Source organism: Rhinolophus sinicus, chromosome 14 (genome assembly GCF_057876585.1).
Source record: "Rhinolophus sinicus isolate RSI-liver-muscle chromosome 14, RSI-T2T, whole genome shotgun sequence".
Lineage (NCBI taxonomy): Eukaryota > Metazoa > Chordata > Mammalia > Chiroptera > Rhinolophidae > Rhinolophus > Rhinolophus sinicus.
In genome coordinates, this window is record NC_142514.1 from 179,487,137 (window position 1) to 179,513,117 (window position 25,981).

Genomic DNA, 25,981 nt, shown 5'->3' on the forward strand with positions numbered 1-25,981 from the left:
TTTCTTCTTAGATTCTACTTTATTTGGTAAAACTCAGAAACTAACCACCAATTCACGTCCACCCACCTCCTTCTCTCTGAAGAAGGCAGTTCCCCAGAGACAAAAAGGCTGTGGCTTGGCAATCATCCACCATCTCCAGGTTTTATACTCAGGCAGCCCGTGGCCTGGCAGTCAGGCCTCCAGACCCAAAGCTCTCAGAGGCAACAGAAGAAAGTAAAAGGAAGCCCTCACTTCAAAGACAATGAACCCTTCCCGCCCCTCTTCCCTTCTACCCACCTCCCCACACCCCCAACCTAAATAAAAAGATAGTAGAGGACAGCGCATGAGTGTGCGAGACACACACACAGAGCTTCCTTTCAGCCAAAGAGCTGCAAAATCCCTCCCTGGAAGGAGGACCACGGGCAACACCAATCAAGGCTTGGTGGCCCAAGGTGATGGTTGGAATCATGTGAGACTCGTAAAAATCCAGGGAAAAAATATTTCACCTTCAGCCCATTCCCAGGTCTCTAGTGAACTGGTTTTAGTTCTAAGAAATCCCCATTTGCACACAGGTGACCGTGGCTTCTGGGGCAGCTGGCTTAGGGAGAGGTTTCCCATGGCCGAGAAGACAGTGGTGGGGGAGGGGAGGCAGGAGGGCAAAGCCTTCGGGGAGGGTCTGGGAAAGGGGACCACTGCCCGTGGCTAGTGGATCCGCGTCAGCTCCTCCACAACCTTGATCAGGTCGTCCGCGGTGGCCTCTCGCTTCATCCCGCTGCCATCATCATACTGCAAGGAAAGGGAAAGGGCTGTGAGGACCGAGGATTCCCCGCTGGGGAAAGGGATGCCCACAGCGAGGGAGGGCCCTGGCTCCACCACCGCCAAGGCAGGGAAGAAGTTCCCATCAGAAGTCCACACGTCCCCTTGGGGGTACAGGTCAGCAAGGTCTACTGAGGGCAAAGCTGGCTCAGAGGCTGCCACCTGGCGTACATTTCTCTCTTCCAGGATGCCCTTCAGAGGTACCATCTCCAGTGAGCAATACCCCAAACTCCAGCACTGAGGCAATTTCTCTTCCCGGCCGGACCTGACCCTGCTGCCCTCCTGTGGGACTGCCCTCCCACACATGCCCTTGTTGCTAAAGTACAGGGGTCACATGGGTCAAGTTGCTAGTACAGTGCCAGGCGCCTGGTGGGTACCCACGAGCCTCGAGCCTTGGCTACATCTCCTCGCCCTCAGACTCCACTGTCCCTGGCGGCAGGAGATACTGAAAGGGGCCGCTGGCCTCTGGGAAGAGAGGAAGGGAGGCAGCGGAGTTGTGACAGGCTCCTGGCATGTAACTAGCCCCGGGCTGAACTCCACACAGCTCACCTGTAGGTTTGCCACAACCTCCTGCATCTTGGGCCGGCTAATATCCAGGAAGCTCTCAATCAAGTCCCCGTCGATGAAGCCGGTGGCTGGTTCTGTCTTTCGCTCCGTATGAAAGGATCTCCAAGTGGGCGGGCTGGTTAAGGAGCGTGCGATTGTGTAGAGACGCCCTTACTCTCCCTCATCCCACCTCTGCATAAGACCATGATCGGAAGCGATCAGCATGAGAACACGAAACAATAGATTCAACTGAAACTCACATTGCTCTTTGGATGGTTTTGGAATTGAAAGACACACAAAAAACTACTTCCCCCTCCAACAGGGGTGACGTTCAAAACAATGTTTTTAAAAGTACAGGTCAGACTTTGCGTGTCGGGCTTTGCAGGGTGTGGGCATTTTGTGCCAGGCCCCCGGTGAAGGGGATGAGACCGCCTGGGAAGAAGCAGTCTTCTGAGTCTAGCCAGAATCCTCTCAGCAAGACAGAGGAATGCCCACTGCTCAGCAAAACCCAACACCGCAGCCCGTCTCCTCCGCGCGGGTTAGCGCTGGGCCGTACTGCCTGTAACAGGTGACCAACCTCACACTCACGGCCTGAGCCCCTCAGGAGCGCCCTACAAGTCTCCCACAAGAAGCAAGCTTCCACTAGTACTTGAATCCCGGGTGTCCCGGGGGGGGCTGACCCTTGGACTTCGGGGGTGTTTAGCTTCGTCACTTTCCTCCTCTCCTGTCAGCCTCTCTAGCGCGAGTCTTCAGACACTGCTACCACAATGAGATCTCTGAAAGGACGTTCATGTGTTGTCATCTAAACTGACTGAAGGACATGCAACACCAGGAAGGCCAGAGGCAGACACATTTCGGGAACATAAATGTATATTTCCAAGACAAACCAGTTGAAGCTGGTGATAAGTACACGGGGCCTCACTGTATATTCTCTCTACTATTAGGTTTGGATTTTTCTGTAAGTTGAAAAGAAGAAAAAAGCCTGTTCACCCCAGGAACCTAGGTAAGACATTTCTTAAACAGACGGCAGTTTGCAGAAGCAGCTCAGGGGCCCGCAGCTCTGCCTGTGCCAGGACATGCTGCCCGACGAGGGGACCCGTCTGGGAAGGATATAAGGAGTGCTCAATCTTGCCCACACTTTTGATGACTTTATTGAGTCGATTCTGCATATCCAACAGGAGGTTGTACCAGCTCTCTGACAGTGAGGTCACCAGCCCTGAAGAAGCAAAGGGAGCAATGGCTGCAGAGAGCTCCGGAGCCCACAGCGAGCAAGTCCCACCACGGGCGGCCCAGGAAAGCAGCACGAGGAGGGCCCAGCCTGCTCTCCCTCGTCACTCAGAATGGTGACCTCAAGAAGGGGGCTGTGCGGGACCGTGCCCCGCAGGGGTGACCCTTACCAATCATGCCATTCACGGTGCCGAAGAGCACTGAGCCCTGCGTGGGGGTGGAAGTCTCGCCCAGATTCTGCATAACCAGGGAGCCGTGGCAGAAGACATTGACAAATTCGCCCAGGTGGAAGAGACCCACCTCCTGAAGGTGTTGTCGCTCCTCATCAGTGGTGGCAGCGCTGAAAGGCGGTGTGACAGACTCACTACCCGAACCTCCTGCCCCCACAGGGACCACGCACTGTGGACACCGTGTGCCGAGCTTCCCTGATGAGCCCACACACCCCACAGCAGACGAGCCGTCTGAAGAGGCTCATTTTTGTGGTCTTGATTCTCTCATGAAAAAACCCAACCTCTGTGAAGAGGAGCAGCCGAGCCTGAGAGGGGGGACGCAATGTCCTCATCCACCATGGACCCGGGGCTCCAGCCGCCCCTCCGGCCCCCCGTCATTCCCACAGCTGGTCACTCACCTATCCTTCTGACACACAAACAAGTTAAAGGCATTTTCAGCCCCCAGGAAATTGTCATCATCCAAGATTTCCACAGCACTCATCCAGTTGGGGTTAAAGTCTCGAGCGATCTTAAAACAAACAAGGTGCAAATAAGAAAGTACAATCAGCAGTTTGCATGAGACAGCAGTTCTGGGGCCTGTCTTCTGTTAGCCAGAAGCCAAGCGTCTGCCCTGAGGAGATCCAGCCCTGGGTTTAACAACAGCCACTCTGGACAGATTCTCCCCCAGTCTCTGGCAAACACAGCCCATTTGGTTGCAATTATCCAGAAATGGAGGCTGCTGAGTTCAGGTTGGGGGTCTGTAAAAAGACTCAATCGATGCAGAACGTATGCTCCCGGGAAACATTTCTGCCCCTACTGGCCGGACTGGCCCTCAGCAGCAGAGAAACACTGGCAGGAGTCAAGGCTGAGCGAGCGGCCTGCGCCACCCCCACTACCTCTTCGAAGTTTCCCTCCATGGGCTTGTAGGCGAGCAGCAGCACGGAGCGCATGAGGTCGCCCACCAGGATGAAGTCACCCTTGGTCTTCAGGTAGAGCGCCATGATGTTGTTGTAGTGATTACACTCGGTGCGGAGCTCCTTCTCTGTCGTCCACTCATAAAGCCGCACCTGGGGAGGGAGGGCATGGCGTTCCTCTCAAGCTGCGGGGCCCGGGTCCTCTCAGCACGACGGCCCCGGGCTCCACCCCCACCTGCAGCCCCAGCCACCAGGTGCAGTGTGGGCTGTGAAAGGGCCTGAGGCGGTGCTTGCATGAACATCTTTTACTCCACTATTAGATATTCATGAGCCATGAAAATCGAGCGAGGACATCAAACTAATACTACAAAGTTTTCTTTTATATAAGAAAAGGGGTCAGTGTAAAGACAAACACTAAGTCACTAGTGATACAAGCAATACTGTGGGTATGACCAAAGATGTCTTCTCGTGACCAAGTTTGGTGACGGACCTACAGAAATATCTCTGGAAAGAGAAGATCCATCTCCAATTTCCTGATCAGAAGGGAACAGGGTCGCCTCCCAACAAACCGTCTTTTCCAAACCCTTCTCAGACTTGTTCGTTCCTGGAACCTTTGATGTGAGCAATGAGCAGAGAAAGTGAATGGGAAAGTCCAACAGAAATGCTGTCACATAACAAAGGACTCTAAAGCACTGGTCCTCCACCTCCCCCAAAAAAGTATTTTTCTTCTCCACTGCAGTGTTTTTTCAGTTACAACCACATCTCCGAAAGAACGAAGATGCTTTATAATCGGCAGACAGATGAACAGGAATTTGGTACAGCACAGTTCAAGGGAGACAGACTCAACCCCCGGGGGGGAAGCCCGCCCTGACAGCCCCATCAGGGCCAGGTGGCCCCACCCACGGCCTGAGCACGTACAGAAACTCCTGGACAGAATACATTAAGCCATGACTTACCGAGGTGTGTCCAAAGAACCCTAACCTCACTCCACTTCAAGAGTCATTCATAGTCATTACAATGGCTGCCACACCTCTATCGGCAGGGTCAAGGGTGCTCAGAACAGCCCACCTTTGGGGAAGCCCAGCAAGGCTGGCCTCCCACGTCTCCAACGGAGTCAAGAGCTCTCCACACTCCTGGCTACACCACCCCCCTCTCCTCTCCACACGCCCGGCCTCCCTAGCTGCCATGGAGATGGTCAAGACCAGGTCAGACACCACCAAAACCTCAAGACTCCCACTCTCAACTCAACAGGTTCTAGACCTCCACTGTCCACTCGTGGCTACAAAACACCTGAAATGTAGCTAGGCCAAATGCAGATGTGCTGTAAGCGTAAAACACACACCAGATTTTGAAGTCTTCGTATGAACAAAAAGTAAAATAATTTTTATATTGATTACATGTTCAAATAATTTTTATATTGATTACGCATTAAAGCAGTATCTTAGATCTATTAAATAAAATACATTGCTAAAATCTCACCTGCTTCTTTTTGCTTTTATTCATGTGGCTACTAGAAAGTTTAAAATTACTCATGTGGCTCCTATGATATTTGTTAGACAGCAATGGATTCGACGTCTCCTAATCTGACCTCACATCTGACCCCTCCCTATCCTGGCAGCAGTTCACTGTACCCTCTGGAACACTGTCACTAGTCACGGGCAACCTGTCCCTGGTCACTCTAACGGAAATGTGGTTCCTTCGTAGGGGCCCCAGGGCCCTGGGCTATTTCCTCTCCTGCTGTCCCTCGTACCACGGGACTGGATGAAGGACGACCTTCCGCGCACCTCCCTGCCTGCCCTTTTACATTTTATGCCACCTCCCCTCTAAGGGGCCAGCTCTGAAGGTCACACCATCAGACTCCTCCCACCACCCCCTTCCCATCACTCTTTCCCACACGACGTCCTGTAATTCTTGGTGGCGTTAATATTCACACAAGGAAGAGCCTTCCAATATCCTGATCTCTAACCTTTTTGGACCCCCCACCCCCGCATTTCCCCACTTATCTTTTCCATTCCATGGTCACCCCGAAGGTCCTGTCATTAAAAGTAACTCCAGAATGTCGTGGGCTCAGTTTCACCTCTTCTCAGCTGCCCAGAGGCCATGACCATGACCCTTCCCCTCCAGATGCTCAACTCCCTCGCCCCGCTCTCCCTTGATCACGCTCACCCAACAAAACCCAACTTTGCTGAGATTCTGATCTTCAACTACAGCTGAGAAAAACCAACCAACCAGGACGACTGGTCTCATTTTAAATCCAAGACCACTCCCGGAAAGTGGGCTCCTACACTTCTCAGTAATTGTGCATTTCCCTAGTCCATTACTCCTCAGGTCCTGAAAGGAGTTCATCCCTCAACTCTCCTCAAGCCTCTAATACCTCCTCTTTCCTCTCAGCTACTTAACAGACGGATACAACCAAAGGAGGATATCCAACGCTTCCATCATCTGAGGTAACACTATGTACTTGATCCCACACCTCCCTCTTGCCTATTCAAAACGTGGCTCCAGCAATTCTTTAACAGACTGTTCTCATCAGCATAGAAACGTGCAACAATGTTTCCAAACTTAAGAAGTTAAAACTCTCCTCCTGACATTCCCCTGTAGTTACCCCATTACCCTCTTCTCCTTTACTACCCAACTCCTCGGAAGGGTTTTCTAATACTAGCTGTCCTCCCCTAGGCCCAGTTGAACCCTCTTCAATCCAGTTTCCTTCCATCTCTACCACTCAACCAAAAGAGCTCTCTGGTCAAGGTCGCCACCGACTTCCACGCTGCTAAAACAATGGCCAATTTTTAAGCCTTACGTTCCCTGACACGAGCAGAACTTGTAGTTCATCAAATCCCTCCTCATCTCAGGTGATCTCATCCAGACTTTTAGCTTTAAATGCCTCCTAACAACGGCCACGTGGCTATCTCCACCCTACCTCCTGCCTGAATTCCATGCCTCCCTCAACCAGCTGCCTACCTGAAAGCTTCACTCAGATGACCACTGAAACTTAGCATGTCCAAAACCAAACCTCTAGTATCCTCACTGTGACATAGTAAGACAAATATATTTGGCCTCTGCCCCCAGTTCCAGACCTAGAGCTCCTAAAACCTTGTAACTTCCTTAGTGATATAGGTAAGAGAAGAGTCTTACACAGAGCTCCTAAATCCCTTGGAATTTCCTGGGTGATAGATAGGAGTGTCTTTTGTTCTAATGAGGCCACTCTTGGTGACTCCTGGAAAGCTTCAGGATGGGGGCTGGTCACCAGAAAGACCAAGCAAGGATTAGAAGCTTGAAACTTTCAGCCCCACCCATCCTGGGGAGGGGGAGGGGCTGGAGACTGAGTTAATATTCCATCGTGACTATGTGACCAAGTCTTCGTAAACATCCCTAAACTCTGGGGTTCAAAGAGCTCTCAGGTTGGTGAACACACCCACACACTGGAAGGGTGGCACATCCCAACCACAAGGTCAGGAGCTCCTGCACTCAGGACCCTTCTGGAGCAGGAGCCATAGCTCTTACCCTTCTCACGCTCCCCACAAGCACTAGGATCTGATCCGCATGGGGGTTTACATAACCAAGTCCGCTATCTGGTGCCAGGCGAGCCTCCCAGATTCCCAGCTCCCCCTCCATCCCACTACTTGGTTCTCCTTAAAACTGGACACACACGCTGCCCCAGGAAACAGAAGGGAGACGTGCTATGTGGACAACGTCTCTGTGTGCTACCTAAGGTATGAAGGGTACCAAGTGGTATGGGCCTTACCGTGCTATTGATGCTGGCCAACAGCTTCCCGTTAAACTCCACCATGGAGTACACGGCCCCTTTCACTTCCTTTTCAGCCACAGTCTGTAGTTTTCCTGGGGGGGGGGGGGGGGGGGGAGATACTCTTGAGTCTCTCTTACGAGTCTACATTTTAATTAATCAGAAGAATCCTCCGATTTCCCCTTGGCTCTAACTCCTGCCCCAAAGCCATTCATCTGAAAGCAGGAAAGACAAGAGTCAGTGTAGACTGGGCTTAACCACGACCGGAAGTTGGGCCCCAACGTAATGTGCAGTGATTCCAAACAGTGTCCAAGCCCTGTCTCCACCCTGAAACTCCAGATCTATCTTCAAGATGGAGACCAATTCCATCTCGGCCATCTGATCTGAGATATCTGGGCTGACAGCGAGTCTTTAGAACCACACTGGGCAGGGGAGATGAGAAAAGACACAGAAATGAAAAAAAGTGCTGAAGTTGGAAAGAAGACCATATGGCTGAGCAACCAAGTGAAAAACAAATCCAAGATTCCTGACACTTACTCTGGCCACTAGGTCCTCTTACCCATCAATCACCTCTCCCCTTTTTTCTGCCTTTCAAAGAGTAGAAAAGAAAGGAACATATGCTAGATTATATGTGCCTCTGCTCGCCTACTCCAAAATGCATTCTGACCATCAACAGCTTGAGAGAAAGGAACAGAATACCTTGTGTCATAACAATTAATCCAAGTAGTTCTGTTGCTTAACTGAGGCTCTGAAACCTAAAACCCATGCTTGCTTTCCCAGAATTTCAAGTATCTCAAAAGCTGGAGACTGTGCCCACTCACCATCCGAATACTGAAAGACCACAATCCGGCCCTGCTTGGGCTCCGCCTCTTCCGGGTACACCATGGCCGTGCCCACAATGAAGTACGTGTTGGGGTCTTTGCCCAGCTTGCAGGAGACCAGGCTGAGGGCATACTCGTTCTGCAGAAACTGGTGGGCATGAAGCACTACAAGGAGAGTAGAGAGGGGTGACTGGCTGATGACCCCCAGCACGTGTAACCCTGCACTTACAGGCCACCACTCAGCTCCAAGCAGAACACACGCCTTCTGCTCCTGTCTCTCAGACTGTCCCTCACCAGCCTATGCTGACCTGAGGAGGCCCAGCACTCGGAACTCACGGCCAACTCAGAGGTCCCACCCCTCCCAGGGTATCTGTCAGTGGCTATGGAATTCTGGAATAGATCGGAACCCAGAAGAGCCTAGTGTAGGGAGGACCTAGGGACAAAATGATAGCAAGAGCTCATGTGCACCTTCGAAGGTGTGCTGGTCAATGATCAGGAGGTTGTGCACCTCCACCTCTTCTCCGAAGGAGGTCTCGTGAGGGGCGGTGCTGCTGGAGAACAGCTTGCTGGAGCTGACGCTGCTGGACAGGGCCTGAGAACAGAAAGAACACTCAAGACCCCTCTCAGTGGCAGAACGGGCGCTGGGAACGTCAGTGAGGGGATCAGACAGGATCAGAGAACAGAGGCTGAGGCTGAACGAGCAAAACTCGGAAGGTTGGCAGCTCGAGTGGAGCCTGAAGAGCACAGGGCTTCAGAGAGACATGGAGACCGAGGATAAGGAGCCCAGTTCTGTAGGGAACCGACACAGCAGCCCAAACACCACAACGTGAGCGTCATTAAAGAACCTTGTACTAGTGATGCCACGTCAATCAAGCCAAGCTAAGGAGAAACGCAGGATACCTAATAAAGGGACAGACTCTAAATCCACAGAAAGAGCAGGGAGCACTTCAAACAAAAAGAAAAAAGACCTTCTACTCCAGGTTAGGGAAAAAGTCCTATCACAGATGTTGGGAACAAGAAAGGCAGAGAATCCATGGAATAAAATGCTCCGCTAATATCGCCACTGAGCCTATCATGTGCGGCTCTAGACTGTCCTGTCATTATCATTTGCAGATGAGAAAATTGAACTTTAGATTTGCCAAGGTCACACAGCTAGCAATAAACCTTGTCGCTAATTCTGTCAGGCTCCAAATGCCATGCTCTTACCGGCTATGCTACGCTGTTGCCAATTACGCGCACCCTTACAAAGTACCCAAACTGCTATGGGAAAAGGCATCATTCATCCTGCAAGGCTACCTGGCAGCAAAACCACGGACTGCCTCACCTATCCCAAATTCTTCTTAACCCTCTAATGAGGGGGCCAAATCCAACTCCTGCCTGTTTTTATAAGTAAAGCTGTGCTCACCTGTTGTCCACGGCTGCTTTTGTAATGGCAGAGCTGAGTAGTGACTGAGACTATATGGCCTGCAAAGCGGAAAATATTTACTATCTGACCCTTTACAGGAAAGTTTGCCCCTGCTCTAATGCCATCTTTCTTTGTCCACTGCCCTCACCTGGGTGCTGGCACTGGGCCTCAAAGCAGTTGTGCCCCCACTTGTGTCCTGAACTTCAATGCGGCTGGAGAGGACCCCAAAGCACTGGGACACTTCCTGGTAGCAGATCTTCCTGTAGCACAAGCACAGAAACAACAGAGCCTCAGAAAAAGTCCCCCACCTCACAGAGCACCCAGGCAGCTCCCTGAACCTGGCCTCACCTGGGAGACTCGTAGAGGGGAACCGTGCGAATGTGCAGCTTCTGGATCTCGTCGATGGTGCCGATGGTGAGGGTGCTGTTGTTGGCCAGTGCCAGGCTGGAAAGAAGGGTCTGGGTTTAGACTGAGTAGACCCAAGGAGGCAACTCCACAGAGGAAGAAAAACAAGGCAGAATTACACTAGTAGCTCATTCCAAGGCAGTGGTTCTCAATTCTGACTCTATGCTAAAAACCATCTGGGGAGACTGCAAAATTCTGATAACTGGTCCCACCCCAAGATTTTCTTATTTAATTGGTCTGAGTGGGCCCAGGCTGAGGTTTAACAGCTTTCAATGTCATGCTAATGTGCAGCGTTAGAATCTACTAGAACAGAGCCTGTCAATCACAACTAGCAAACTTTCAGAAGCATCTGAAGGGCTTGTTAAATCAGATTGCTCCCCACAAAAATTTACCATTTCTAAGGAGTTCCCAGGTAGTGCAGAGAACTCCTGCCCTGGGGGATACATAACGATCTCCCAATTGGAGTTTAAGCATTTGAATCACCCGAGTGGTTTTCTGAAAATACAGATTCTAGGGCCCAACTTCAGATCTACTGAATCAGAATCTGAGGAGTCAAAAAAAAAGCTGTCCTTTTAAAATAGTTTCCCAGCTATTTCCATGGGTGGCCAGATTTGAGAAGCTCTGCTCTATATGTGCCATCTCAGCTTTTTACTGACTGTGACACCGGGAAAAGGCTGGAGCGAAGGGGTTGGAGGAAAACATCACGATGCCCTCAATCCATGGCTCTTCCGAAGGAAGGAAAAAGAGGCTCACCTGTCCGGATAGCCATCTGAGTTGAGGGGACACATGTAGTTCACCTCCTTGAGGTTGACATTGGAGAAGACGAGTTTGTGGTTGCTGCTGTAGATGACGGTGGGGCGGTCGGAGCAAGCGAAGACGTTGGTGGTGGAGAGTGAGCGGAAGGTCCTCAACACCGTAGGCTGGGTGCCCAGAGTCACCTTCTTCCGATCGCTCAACAGGCCTGCAGAAGGAACGGCATCCGAGGGAAGACGGAACAGCACAAACAGCTGGATTGTGAAGGTTCAAAAGCAGCACCCTGGGACTAAGAACGCTGCAACTCCAATCCTCCGTATTTTCCAAAGAGCCCCCCACTCAAAAAAAGCTCTTCTCACCTGTCTCAATATTGAGCCCAAAGTAGAAAAGTGCTCCGTCTCCCAAGGCACAAAGGAGGTAGTGGCTACTCTCAAAGGTGGTCATCAGGATGGAACGAGGGATGATCTCTGTGTGAAAAGGGCACATTCAGTTCTTGTTCCACTTTCCAACTCTGATCCCAACCCAGGGCCTTAAAGGATCCGCACCTCCACCCAGCATCTCTTTGTGCAGCAGTTCAAAAGAGGGCAGCTTCAAGATACGGGCCGAGATGTCTGTCCAGAGGCCAATGGCACAAAGAGGGGACAGCCCATTGCTGTCCCCTAAGGGGGTGATGTCCAAGCAGGCCACTTCGTGTTCCATCTCTGTGTGGCTGAACAAAGAGGAATATGGCAGAGGAAGGAAACCAAGCATGAAAGAAGTCCCAGAGAACAGGGGCGGGGAACAGTGCAGACAGATAAACACACACCTGATCTGCTGGAGCTCCTGAGGATGGATCTGCAGGTAGTAGAGGGCCCTTCCCACGGCGACGACTACCTGGCTGCTGTTGCAGGAGGCCACACTGATGTTCTTGCCTTGGGGCTCCTTCCATTCACTGACGAGAGCTTTAGGTTCTTGAGACACCAACCTCACGGATGCGGAAGTGATCTAGAAAGAAGAGCAATGTCTACAAGTACCTGCAGGGATCTGTACAGGAGTGGGAAAGTGCTAACAGCTACCCTAGTGGAGCCCCAAGAATAAGCGACGAAAGTCCTCTTCTGCCATAAATATTTTTTTCCCCCAAATCCTGCAATGATTAATTACGTCATGTTTAGCTGAAGCCCTGAAGGCCGGCTTAGAGGAGCTTACAGCTTGCATACCTACAGCCAGAAAAAAAAAAAAAAGGGCCTGCTTCATTAGGCTTTTGACTAAGGCTTTGGTAACTCAAACCACATCCCATGGAAAGGAATCAGTGGGGTAAGACCCTGCGACCATCAATCTAGCAGTTTTTCTCAACCCAAAAATGAGACCGCTAAAACATCCAACTTCTTTACTGTGCAAATCATTAAAATGATTTCAAATTCTTTAGTAAAGGCAACAAAACTGTATTGAAATGTCTTATAAATTTATTTCATCACTGAAATAAAACAAAAAGCAGGTTGATGACATTGTTCTGTATCGATTCATCTTACCAATTAAAATTGAGTTTATATTTAAGGAGGAAAGCCCTCTAATAATAGATACATGAACTGTGCCAGTCTTCAGGCCACTTAGTTAGGAAATTATGAGAAAACAATGTCAGTATTAGCCCCTCCCACACTCGGTCCACAAAGTGACAGAACCTTCTTGCCTCTAGTTTTTACCAAATCCACCACTGCCTGTTGGGTACAAAAAAAGACCAAGTGGATAAAAAGATGGAGACAGTTCAATAATCCTCAGGCACTCAAGTGCTGCACCTACTGCTGGCAAACACTGACTCTGGCCAGGATGAAGAACAGCTCAAAGGTGAGGAGGGTGTACAAAAACCAAAGAGCATCAGGGTCAGGCCAACGATAAAAAGATTGCTGAGGGGTGGGAGTTGCTCAGAAATCAGGCTCTCGTGGCTAACAAGTGCCAAAAGGCTATCTGACCACCGTATCGCAGATAGATTTAATATGTTATCTCTGAGTAGTGGATTATCATTTAAATAATTTCAATTTTCTTTCTGGCCCTTTAACATTACTTTTAGAGCCATAAAAACGGACCATTCTAAAATCCAGTGGTGCTCTGTACTGCACTCTAGGTCAAATTCATACACGGGGCCGGCCCGCTTCTCAGTAGTTACCTGGATAAGTTGCTGATGAGCCACGTTGCCACAGAAGAACGTCTGCTGATCATCCACGAAACCCATCAGCTCAGTTTCTTCCACCTCTTCTCCGTTTAACATGAGGACTCTGCAGCAGAAAGGAAGGCCTGGGTCAGCCGGACCAGCTTCCCCAGCTTGCAACCTGCACACGAGCAACTGCAGCTGGCAGCAGACTCATCCTACCTTGTCTGGCCCACAAAAGAGAGCACCAAAGTGTCATCAGTCTCCCGGTGAGGATCAGACCGCAGTGGCCACAGGCCTGGAACAAAGATCAAGAAGTAAGCTGCACAGAACAGACCAACACATCTAAGGATGGGCCGGCCTACGCCACAGGAGGGCAGGAAATTTGGAGTCAGTCCTCAGCTGAATAATACACTCTACTCTGTTCCTCCCTGGAAATAAGACTGAAGAAGCTGGATATGCTAAAAACTGTTTGAGCCTGATATTTGAAGGTTTTCCATTGGCTTTCAGAGGGGATAATACATTTCCATGACTCAACGTCAAACACAGAAGTGTCGCTTCTCCACCTCTCCCTCCAACCTATCCCTCAAATTAATTGCCAAGAATAGTTTCCAGTTTGTCCTTCCATTTTTTAATTTAATCCAATTTATTTTAATTGAAGGAAACAGGCCAACCCTGTATTACCAGCACTATAAACATAAAGTAGCCTATCACATGCTGTTCTGCACCCTGCTTTTTCACTCACTACACGCCCGAGTCCTCAGCAGAACAGAGCAGTCCCGTTTGGACACCTGCACAGTATTTAATTTTATGGACATACCAGTTCGTTAGTAATACACATTACCACAACAAATAACCTTATATTCACATCATGAAGGTCTAGGGGGCAGAAGCCCAGAATTGGAGTGGCCAGGTAAACCGCTAAATGCAGCTGCAGTTTAATAGGTATTGTCAATGAGCATGCTGATTTCCCTAGAGCCTCACCAACACAATGTGTTGTCAAACTTTCGGATTTTGGTCATGTGGTAAAGAATATTACTATTTTGTTTTGCATTTCTCTTAATACAAGTGAGGCCTGTTACCTGTCCAGTCATGTCCTTTGCCAATTTGGGGACAAGATATTTAGTGATCTTCTTTCCAGAAATTTTTTTTATAAATTAGGGAGATTAGGCTTTTGTCTAGAAGTTGAACATGTGTTTATCCAGTTTGCCATTTCTTCTAACTTAATTTAGTGTTGTTTTTACCATGCAGAAGTGTTTTATTTATCAGTCTTTTTGGTTTCTGTATTGTGAGTCATAGTTTAAAAGACCTTCCCCACTCCAAAATTAGAAAAGAATTTACCAGCTTTGTCTTTTAGCTTTTGTATGGCTTCATTTTGTACATTAAGTCTTTGATCCATTTAGGTTCTAGCAAGGTATACACTGTGCAGTATGTGTCCAACCATATCCTTTCCCAAATGACTGTTATTCTAACACCATTTATTAAAAATAATCATCTTTATCTCACTGAATTGAAATACCACCATTATATACTAAACTCCCACATAAAGCTGTGTCTACTTCTGGACGTTTGAGTCTGCCTATTCGTGCAACAAAACCACACTTTTAGTGTTTTTTTGTTTGTTTGTTTGTTTTTCACACTTTTAGTTTTGCTGGCTTTTCTTGTTTCTTCCTTTTTCCATTTGGACTTTGACTTGTTTAGGTCAAGGAAAAAAGCCCTACTGGCATTTTTATTGAGATACATTAAATATAAAAAATTAAAGAGAAAACAGCTTTTTAATGTTGAGTTATAAGACCTTAGTATGTCTTTTTCATTTGATCAATCTATCCTTTTAATCCTTCAAGAATATTTTAAAGATTTCCTTGTATAGATTTTGCATAGTTGTTAAATTTATTCCTTGGTGTTTTATCTTTTCTTCCTTTTCTTTTTTTCTTAAACTTTTATTTAAGTGTGTTTTTCCAGGACCAATCAGCTCCAAGTCAAGTAGTTGTTTCAATCTAGTTGTGGCCCATGGCGCAGCTCACAGTGGCCCATGTGGGGATTGAACCAGCAACCTTGTTAAAAGCACCACGCTCTAACCAACTGAGCTAACTAGCCGCCCCGGTATTTTATCTTTTCATTGCTGTTGTAAATTGCCTCTTTTCCCCTACTGTACCTTCTAATTGTTTTTACATAAAAGTTGTTGACGTCAGTACATTAATTTTATATCCTGCTACCTTAATGAATTCTCATTGTCTACAGTTCTTCAGTTGACTCTCTTGGGTTTTGTAGTTACATGATCTCTTCCTTTCTAATCATCAACCTGTATTTCTTTTCTGTTCTCATCCTTTCATTTTTTTATATTCTGAATTACTTTATTTTAGATGTGCCTCCTACATACAACTTTGAACTGGTTTTGCTTTATGGTTCAATCTGATCATCCTTTTCTTATAATAGGCGAGTTTCGCCCATTTGCATTTACTGATATGGTCCCAGGTATCTGATGTATCAGATAGAGATACTCATACAGATGTTTGATACCAGTTCTGTCATACTTTACGTTACGTTTACTGTTTCTGTACTGTAAAACTCTTTCACTATACAGTCTTTCTTTGATCTTTTTTGATTATCATAGTTCTCCTGGAATTTAGGAAGATTTGCGTTTTTGTTCTAGAAGTTACCTTTATACTTAGACCTTTATATGATATCCTCAGTCCTTACTTTCTTTAGGGATTCTATCAGTTCCCTACAAACAACATTAAATTTAACTTGTAATCCTTTCCGCCCCCATTCCTCCACTCCGATATCCAATTTTAGTTAATAGTATTCTTTTTTTAAGTTAACTTTTGTAGTTTTAAGTATGTTTAAGCTTCTATCACTTATTTGTCATCATGACTTTCTTTACTCTTCATTTGATCTGCTTTCCTGTAGCTCCCACTCAAGTGCCTTCATGCCATGTAACGAAGCCAAAGGCCAAGGTCTCGCAAGTAAGATCTAGGTCCTACGTCCACCAGAAGGCTACCTTTGATGCCTGGTAAGTCAATGCTGGCATGCTCGTGGATTCCAATTCCATTCCGGATGATCCGCAAGGAACCTTCCTTGAAAGCCCCAGAGCAAGTGACCAGCTGCAAGGAGAGAAAAGGTTTCTAAATAACCTCCTCCAGAGCCTGGGGCCATCATGCTGATGCCCAGAAAGTCATCTGGCTATACCTAAGTCCAAGGAGCCTTATTGCGGAGCTGGGTTTGAGAATGCACACTTTGCAGAGCATGATCTCAAAGTCTCTCAAGGTTACCAAGCAGACAGGACGTCCTAGTCCAAGAAGCAAAAAGCTCCTAGCAAGCTTGCTCCCACCCTTGGAACCTAGTTTACCAGAAAGATCACAACATCTGGAGTCAGACACACCTGCCATTTAATAATTCTGTGATCTCGGACAAGTTAACCTTTGTCAGCCTTAAAGTTAGTCCTCACTTCTGAAGTGGTCAAGAATCCCCATCTAACAGGGTGCTCGTGTGATTATAGATAACGTATTAGGTTGGTGCAAAAGTAACCGCGGTTTTTGCAATTATTTTTAACCTTTTAAACCGCAATTACTTTTGCACCAACCTAATATATAAAGTGCCTGGCAGACCAAGATAGGCAGTCAATAAATGGTAATTATCCTTCTATCACTGGGATTAGTGTGAAGCTCTTAAAAGTTATTAATAGTGGGGATCACATATTTGGTGATGGAAGGAGAACTGACTCTGGGTGGTGAACACACAATGTGATATATAGACGATGTAATACAGAATTGTACACCTGAAACCTATGTACCTTTACTAACAATTGTCACCCGAATAAACTTCAATTAAAAAAGAAAGTTATCGTCAGTGCATACGCCCCATTCAAGAATGGCAAACCTAGGAGGACAATGTTTGAGTGGGCACATCCCCTACCCATTTCCACGATGAGCCCCTTACCTGTCCCTGCCCCTGCCTCTCCAGGTCCACCACACACATGTCCACGATGGGTCCTAAATTGGTAAAGGTTTCCATGGCCACTACATAGGAGCCTTGTTCATTGCTGTCGACATTGAGCTGAGAAGAAAAACAATGTTAGTCCTGTAACGTTAGTCCTCTAACAGACCCACCCCTAAGGAGATGGCCTTCATCCAAAAGAAACGCTCAGTCCTACTGCATCTGCCCTTCTTGTGCTCCACTGCAGGCTTCTACGGGGGGCTGCTGCCTAAGGAACCTGGTTGTCTTACAGGTGACCCACTAAGCAGCCAGAGGTTTCTAATGAAGCAGTTTGGAAATGTAAAATGTTTACATGTATTTTTCTGCAGAGAAGGTCAAAAGTTTTCAATTCTTGAGGGAATCCAGTACATTAGACTATGACCTTTTGAAGACAGGAGCTGTGTCTTGTTCATCATTGTCTACGGCACCCAACACCCAGCCTGGCACGTTTGCTGGGTGATAAAGAGCTCCTTGGGGTAGGATGTTAAATCAACCAAGTAGACAGCTGGATGGCAGGGATACAGATGAGCTGAAGAAATTCTGAGAGGCACTAAACACAGGCGAAACCTGACGAAGCAGCAGCGAAGACAGTGAAAAGAAGCTAGAAAGAAGAAAACGTCTTCTCACCTTCACAAGCTGAGAGTCACCAAGGCGAGACCCAACAAATACAACGCCATTATCGAGGTATGTCAAGCATTCAGCAATGGAAGTCTAGGAGAAAGTCAACACCATGAAAGTCATCAAAATGGTCTCCACGGGGGATTCAGACACCGTCCTACCCACCTCTCAGACCTCTGCTGAGAAAATGCACAACCGCAGCCATGATTCCCAAAACAATTCTCCATTTCAAATCCCAGGTCACACTAAGCAAATGTTCCTAAATCTCTGAAATTTTTAACTCTCTACTTATCACATCCCTATAAGTCAGGAAACTCCCTATAGTCAGAAAACTCCGTAATTTATCTTGCAGGTGCCTGCTCCAAATGATCGTGTTAATCCTAAGAACTTCAGTCCCCTCGAAATAATCAGAAATCTCCACAATCCGCTGCATAATTCTTAAACTTTTTTGGGACTCTCCTCCCAGAATTGAATATCAGCATTACATTAGTCTTTCATTCTAGCTTGTATCCTTTGTTTCTCTTTCTTTTTATGCTTGAGGTAGTGCCTGGCTTCCTGTGAGATTCTCCAACATCTAACTCGTTCAAAAACCAACCTCCACTGCAGTAGTGACCATTTGTTGCTGGGTTATCTACTTCGCAGTCATGGTGTGGGACCACACATCTCAGGTCACTAGGTCCCTAGGAGAACGCAGCAGAGCAGGAACAAGCCCTACCTCTCCGAGGAGTTCCACACGGAGATCCTTGAGAGTGACGGTGCCGTCCATCTGCTCCTCCTTCTCCAAAAGCAGCATGAAGAGCCGTCCTTCCATGTCTCCCAGCAGATAACGGGAACCATTGGGGTCCACGCGATTGTGACACACAATGGTGCTTTGCTGCCAAGAGGGAAGACACAGTCGTTAGAGATGAGAGCAAACCACTCCCTTTACCAAACCGAACCATCTCAAGCAAGGAATCCACTCAGGTAACATCACATGTATGATTAAAAATGACATTTTTATTTCAAAGATAATTTTGAGGTGCTCAATATACCTTGAATGTTTATTCACATATTATTCTACCGGAAAATAGAAATATATGTAGAACAGGAAGCAGCTGTAAGTATTCACTGGACTGTAAAAGCACAAAGTTTGTTATTTATCCTCATTACCACTAATTACCCACTACCACTAACGTTATCATAGATTTTGTTATTTATTCTTAAGGCTTAATTTTTATGACTTGAAATTTTAAGGTTTGAAATCTTTATGACTAATTTTTTAAAGTCTATATAATTTACCACTATATTACTTTACGACTTGAGCCTTAAAACCATTCAATAGAATTTGCAAAATTTTTCTTCTTAAAGTTGCCCTAGTCAATGGAAAGGGTAAACTTTTTTTTTTTTTTTTTTTAGTGTATGCCATTTTTATTATGACTAGAATCACTTACTGGACAGATATGCACTGCACATTTTTTTCTTTTCATGCATCTCCTCACCCGCCCTCCCCTTTGGCAACCATCAACTTGTTCCATGTATCTCTAGGCCTGTTTCTGCTTTGTTTATTCATTTTACTTTTTTAGATTCCACATGTAAGTAGAACCATACAGTATATCTTTGTCTGGCTTATTTCACTTAGCATAATCCTCTCTAGGATTATGTTGTCATAAGTGGCAAGATTTCACTTTTTATTGCTGAATAATATTCCATTGTATATGTGTGTGTATATAGAATGTATACACACACACACACACACACACACACACACACACACGCACACCTCTTCTTTATCCATTCATCTATCGATGGACACTAGGTTGCTGCCACATATTGGCTATTGTAAATAGTGCTGCATTGAACACAGGGGTGCATATATCTTTTCGAATTAGTGTTTTTGTTTTCTTCAGATAAATATCCAGAAGTGGTATGTCTTGCTGGGTCACATGGCAGCCCTATTAATTTTTTGAGGAATCTCCATACCGTTTTCCATAGTGGCTGCACCAAAGGGTAAACCTATTTTGATTATTTCTCTCTTAGTGCACAAGCAAGCTCTGTGTAAGCAAAACCAGGCCAATCTCTCTATGTATTCCCAATGACCAACACAGTATATTATATACTTAGTGAAGAGTACAACAGAAATCTGTGAATCTCCTTTTAACAAATGGGGAGAAAGGAACAGGGTAAGAACAAGGGAAAAAAAGGAAGGAAGGAAAAAGTAAAAGAAAGCTGCTCACCTTGATGATAGGCGGTGCAATGGCCAGGTATTTGTCACCATTGTGATAGGTGATTGATTCCTGCCCAATGATGATGGCCCCTCCAAAAGGCTCCGGCACTGCAGGAGAAAGGACATTAGAATGGTCCGCACCTTGGACCTGCCACACCCTGACACAGCAAGGGCACTGATCCAGTTATCTGAGGCAAACTTTAACATAATCGTTATTTTTAAGACACCAAAGCCCAGAGAGCATGACAGTCTTCTTCTGAGATTCCTGTCTTAGAAATTTTAGGCTGGCAATATCTAATCCTGGTAATAATTTATTGTTTCCGAGCTCCTAGGGTAGAGCCTTCTTGGTGTTCTTCCACATGCATTCTTCTCATTTTCTCTCCTAAACTTCAGCTAAAAACTTTTACTTTTTCCCTTGTTCCTTAGCCTTATTTCCCCCATTATCACGGCCACTATTTAGAACAGTTAATTTGCACTTAAGAGTTTTAAAATTTCTCTACAAAAGTGGGACACACAACATAGTGCTTGGGCCAGAGAGTAGATAAGGCACAAACAGGCCTGGAATGCAGCCCAGGTTTGTCAAGGAGGCACAGGCACGGACAAGCCCCTCCGGCCCTGTTTCTTCATCTATGAAATAAACGAGTCAGATTAGATAAACTCTACTGGTCCTTCTCAGTTTCTTAAATGTTATGCCCAACAATAAAATAATGACGCCAATTTCCATATGCCACTGTGCAAATCAATCTTAGTGTTTTATACTAACCCCTCCACCCCAGTGAGGAAACCTATACTTTTGCGGGGGAGGGGAGGAGTAAACAAGACAATCCCAAAGACAGAAACGGAAAGAACCGAGGAAAGCACATTTAGGGAGAGGAGACAGGGAGTTCTGAACAACACATGCGCTCAATGGCACTTGAGCACTGAGACGCAGGGGCAGAGAAGGTGAGGAAGGGCAGGAAACTGGCCCAGACCTGGGTCAAAGGCAAATTTCCTAAAACCCCCAACCAACCTGCGATGACCATGGAAGCTTCAGCTTCTACATTTTCCTGTTTCCAAGGGCCCTTATTGAACTCCTTCTCTCGGAGAGACACCTCGTATGTTTTTACGTGCCGCCCCTGAGGGTCCTAGGTGGGGAAAAGTGAAACGATTAGCCCTTAGGAAAGGTGAACCTTGGACTGGAGAGGGGCCCTGAAAGGGCCAGGCCACCGCTACCCAGTATCTGACAATCCTGTCATGTCAGCCTTCCCATCCTTACCCATCAGCAGGCTGACAGCCACCAGCTGAGCCTGTGACTGGCAGACTGCTACTCAGGCCTATTGCTTCCAACCACTGAAAGGTTTAAGAATTAGAAAAATGAATGTGTTACTACACTAACCACTGTAAGATACAATGTAAATGTCTACACATACAAAGAATATAGTCTACCTTCCTTGGCCTCAAGGAACATACAAAATAGCAAAAGAGAAAACAACAAACACATTGAGAAGCTAAGTATATCTAAATTTTAAAAGTATTGTTTGATACAATTCTTAAAAGCATCCTGATGGGATGATTGTAGAGAGGACACATATTGTTCCCCTAAAGTTAGTCAAAACCTCGAGTCCTGCCATTGTCAACAACCTTTTCCCTGCCTTTTTCTGAATCATGACTCACTTCACCCTGGAGCTGTCCGTCACCTTTAGGAGCTAAAGAGTCAGGAAAAGGCTACATTCAGCCAGTGGAGGATGGTGGCCTCAACAAAAGCCAGACCAGAGTATAAGTTATGAAAGGAATTCAACATGTGTTTCAGGGCAGGGACCACACCTTAATCACTGTTACATTTCCAGAAACACTTAGCATAACTACCTTTTACATGGTAAATATTTGTCAAATTGAATTTTTAGCAAAAAACAAAAAACAAAAACAGGAGTAAAGTAACTTTCAGTTGAGGAAAAGGTTTTTCCCATCAATGACTAGGGTAAGACTCAACTTCACAAAAGTTCTAGCTGGGGTTTGGATTTGAGCCTCTTGTGACACATACACAGAAATGAAAGACCGTGCACACTGGCAGCCCTAAGGCGGGGAACAGAGTCTGAATAACCAACATCAGTGTTTTAATGACCTGGTGTTTACAAAACTGAAGGGAGAGAAATTCTGTTTTTATCTCAGCTCTGATAGTGCACTGTAAAAAAGATCAAACAAAATCTCCGAAATACTTTCAACCTTATTCATCCGAAATCCAACCAGCCTCAGAAGTGTAACTCATGGTGACACAACAAAGAAATCTCCAAATATACATCAGTACTTACAGTACTTAACACAGCTCTCCAAGTGTTTTCATGCCTGCACACAGCACATGGACTTGGACTATGCTTCCTTCTGTCATTTATTCAACAACAAGCTAGTGAAATGACCTCATGCTGTGTGGCCCTTTGTTCAAAGGCTCAGATTTTACCAAGATACAGGCATGTTAGTCTAGTGCTCTGCATTCTGCACCCCCCTTAACAGATCTGGCCCAGAGAACAGCTGCCTACAATCAGCTCTGCTCAAGTTTTAGGCACAGACTAAAATAGAAGTCACCAGAAAGTGAGTGCTGAATAAAATGCCAACCTCTTCTTAGAAGACATATATAAAGCATCACCGAGACATTTTTCTCTTAGCTTGTAAAGGCAATTTCCAGATCATTTCTCTGCAGCTAAGATTTAATAATCCCCTAGCATGCCAGTAAGAGTCAAAGAATAAACTGGGTCACCCTATAAAATCTCCAAGGCCCACAACCAGACTGTAATCTCAGGATTAAAAGCTGCTACAAGACCCACAGAGCCTCCTGCCTTCACAGTAAGTACTACTGCATTTGAGACGCAACCAAAATCTGACCCACATTAATCACATCGTTCAAAATCTTTCAAAACACATTAAACACTTCTGCCTATCCTACTATGAAATCAGGGCATTTCAATTAGCAAAAATGAACTCCTACTACGCCAAACCACACCGCTTCTCCCTGTCCTCCCGCTGTAGTACCTGGTAGACAAAACATATAGTAGGGGCTTGGCAACCATATAGGAACTTGACGTCGATGACGTGCAACTCCTCCAGGCGGATGTTAAAGGCCTTGAGCTCTTTATTGTCCCGGTCGAGTGGAATAACCTTGAAAAGGCCATCATAGAGTCGCAGGCCAATCATCCGGCACTCGGGATCAATGATGCCAATAATGCCGGTTTCCGAGGGGCGGCCGATTCGGTCCTGAGAAGTAAAACGGGGGTTAGGGGAGAACCTCAACACCCAGAGTAACAGAGGACACAGGGCACCACTTTCCCAGGAAAGTGGCGTCTGCTTGACATGTCAGGGAGCCCAAATGTCAGTGTATTCCTTTTTGCAAAATACTGAACTGCAATAAATTACTTACCCTGTCCCTTGGACTCTGAGTAAACTACGGAAGTCCTTTCTCCATAAAAGCTCAAAACCCTTAGTGATGTCCCCTGGTTTCTCTGGTCATACAGGGAGCTGCCCCAGCACTTCAAATGTCTTCACCAAATCATGACGGCCCTACCTGGAAAACTCTCATCAGCCTGAAGCAGCCACCTCACCTGGACGTTGCCATGGGCTCGCGTGATGATGTCAATGCTCTCCCCACTCTGCTTGTACTCCAGGATGCAGGCATTGTATTTAGCTGTCAGGATAAACAGGAGGTCCTTGCTCTCCCCCTGAAACCAACATTATGCTATCAAAGGAGGCGCTTTTTAAAACAGGAATACCTGTCCAGCCTGTAAGATTCATCCTTGAAGCATGCCAAGTTCCTTAAGAACTTTTTGTTCCTCTCTGAGAAAATCCACGGTGAGCATATAACACACGTAAGTGCACACACACTCTAAGGGCCAGAACTGAAGCTGGTAAACATCCAGTCCTCGTTTTCATGATTCTCCATCTCTCTGCTCTATATACAATGTCTTCATCTATTTCCAAATCAAGCTAACCTCAATCATTCCATTCAAATTCTAAAAGATGAATGTAATGAATCCTCTAATCCTCTCCAAGTATTTGAAAAGGGAAAAAATGTGAATGGCAATGGGAGCTGAAATGGATCCACAAAGTCTTCCTTACTATTAACACAGAACCCCAAAATGTATTTTGTTCAAAAGGTTATCATTAAAATGTTGAATCCATTGCTTTCTTGTCAGATTCAGTTACGATATAATGAAGCAATGTGGTGGCTAGTTGAATGGAAACATTTGAATTACAATAATCATGATAATAATGTGAGTATAATTGTTAACAGTGAACGCTTGTGCTAGGCCCTGTGTTATTAAATCATTTACTCTTCACACTAATCCAACGGATTGGATACTGTTCTCCCCGTTTTGCAGATAGGGGAATACGGCTCTGAAAGGTTAAGTGACACCCAAAGTTAGAATTCATAAGGAATGAAGCCAGGACTGCCCTACTGTAGAGCCAATGCTCTGAATCACCATGACGACCCACAGTATGGTGACCCACATTTCAAACTGCTTTAATTTCCCCTTCTAAAGAAGTCAACTTGATCAACTTTTCCCTAGTCAATCTCTCCCGCTTCTAAGAATATAAAGTCCGCCATTCAAAAACTGTAGTTTCTCTCCTAAGCCTCATTCCTCCCATCTTAATCAATGATGTAAAACAACGTAAAAGTCTTTGTAGCTGGGCCCAACCTAGATCACTCACCTTGGGCCTGAAAAGCTCCATGACAGCGATCTTCCCATACATGCCCACCTCTTTAACGGGCCGAAGCCCCTCAGCGGTGACCACATAGATCTCTAATCTCGTGTTTTTGGCAATCAGCAGGTTCAAGTCTTCAGCTGAAGTAAAGTGTCCTGAAAGAACAGATCCTCTAACTTTTGAAGCCATAGAAGTATGTAAATAACCCTATCACTTCTACCTAATGTCTCCACAATTCTCATTTAATTCATGTATTTCGGTGGCTCCCTCCATTCACTCCCTTCTCACCAAGCCAGCACCTCAGAGTCTCACTTCGTACATTCACAAAAGCTACTTCTCCAATCAGACTAAGACAACTGGACCGGGCCTAAGACCAGCATAAGTCCTTCAACTGACAATGACTGTGAAACCTTTCAGATGGCTCTGTGCCCTCAAATTTTTTCCTATTGCAGTGGCAGATTATTTCCTAATTAAGGGACGCTAAAGAAAGTGTTCACCTCTATTCAGACCTCATCTAAAATTTCACAAAATCATTACCAAACAGACCAGGCCAAATGAAGACAAGTCTCAGAGCTTTGTATTAAAACACTGTTTTGTCCACATCTCTCGCCCTCCCAGTGTCTACCAATACTCTGGTCCACATTCTTCCACCACCTCCAACTCCCCAAACATTTGTTTTGGAATCACAATTAGATTTACATAAACACACAAGTCTGAGGTTTTCATATTTTGCTGAAAACACTGTTCAAGATGATTATTTCCGGATTCTGGACATCTACGTCCAAGGCAACCCAAGGCAAAGTCAGCACTGGGTTGGGGCGTCCATATCTTCTTTTCCTGCAGCTCCCTCATGTAAACAACAGCCCCGGGCAAAGAGGACTCTTCTCCTGCTTTGGGGGAGTGCGGGCATTCCTCGCGTCCCTCCACCTCCTGCGCCCCCCAGGCTCTCCCACCAGAAAATTCGAACCCGTAAGTCGCCATCACCACCGCCCCAGCCCCTGACCACACGAGGTCCACCTCCGGGCCCAAGCAACACCGCACCGTCAACTCACACTTCGCTCTCTGGCCCGTCCTTGTCCTCGAAGAAAAGTGACCTCCCGAGGAACGACAGGGGACTCTCGAACGCAGCTTTTTAAGCCCCTCCTCCCCCCAAAAGGCGCGTGCGGAGACATCTCCTTTGAAGTCGTGGACAGCGGAGGTTCCTCGGCCGCCAGTGCCTTCCATACCCCGGGCCCGGTCCCGCCCGGCCGCTCCAGGGGCCGCGGGCCTCCCTAGGCCTCGGATCCCCCCAGCTCCCTCCTTCCCCGGGGTCTCCGGCCCTGGCAGCCTCACCGGTCACGCAGCCGTTCACGGCGGTGGGCTTCTGTGCCGTTACCACGTAGTTGTACGACATGTCGAGGGCCTAAGGCGGCCCGTCGGGACTCGACCGCAACGACTGAGAGATGGACACCAGCGAAGAGACAGGGGACCCGATCCTCGCGGCGAACTCCACTGCCGCTGCCTCCGCCCCGCAGACACGTTGCAGCCCAGAGCGGCCGAGACGCGGGGCATCACGGGACGGCCTCACCTGGC

General features: G+C 46.8%; 1 protein-coding gene across 1 annotated transcript; it reads right to left on the minus strand.

Annotated features, from left to right (window-relative positions):
* DDB1 (damage specific DNA binding protein 1) lies at nt 1-25,939 on the minus strand. Its single transcript, XM_019754027.3, has 27 exons — nt 25,742-25,939; nt 24,416-24,564; nt 23,308-23,424; nt 22,742-22,963; nt 20,748-20,862; nt 19,749-19,846; nt 18,251-18,409; nt 17,545-17,628; nt 16,882-16,998; nt 15,944-16,046; nt 13,165-13,240; nt 12,961-13,069; nt 11,626-11,804; nt 11,366-11,529; nt 11,180-11,287; nt 10,821-11,028; nt 10,011-10,106; nt 9,811-9,922; nt 8,726-8,849; nt 8,258-8,422; nt 7,437-7,531; nt 3,674-3,844; nt 3,197-3,306; nt 2,739-2,908; nt 2,455-2,557; nt 1,345-1,468; nt 1-765 (listed from the first exon to the last, which is right to left on the minus strand). Exons 1-27 carry the CDS (start codon nt 25,800-25,802, stop codon nt 682-684), a joined length of 3,423 nt encoding a protein of 1,140 aa, XP_019609586.1. The 5' UTR covers nt 25,803-25,939; the 3' UTR covers nt 1-681.
* Between the last annotated feature and the right edge of the window lie 42 nt (nt 25,940-25,981).

Bases quoted from the DNA above. Each gene is read 5' to 3' on its own strand.
- DDB1 (XM_019754027.3), bottom strand. From the start codon at position 25,802: ATGTCGTACAACTACGTGGTAACGGCACAGAAGCCCACCGCCGTGAAC. The intron at 24,565-25,741 runs GTGAGGCTGCCA...CTGTTCTTTCAG, and splicing joins CGTGAACGGCTGCGTGACCG to GACACTTTACTTCAGCTGAA. The intron at 23,425-24,415 runs GTGAGTGATCTA...TGTTGGTTTCAG, and splicing joins TGGAGCTTTTCAGGCCCAAG to GGGGAGAGCAAGGACCTCCT.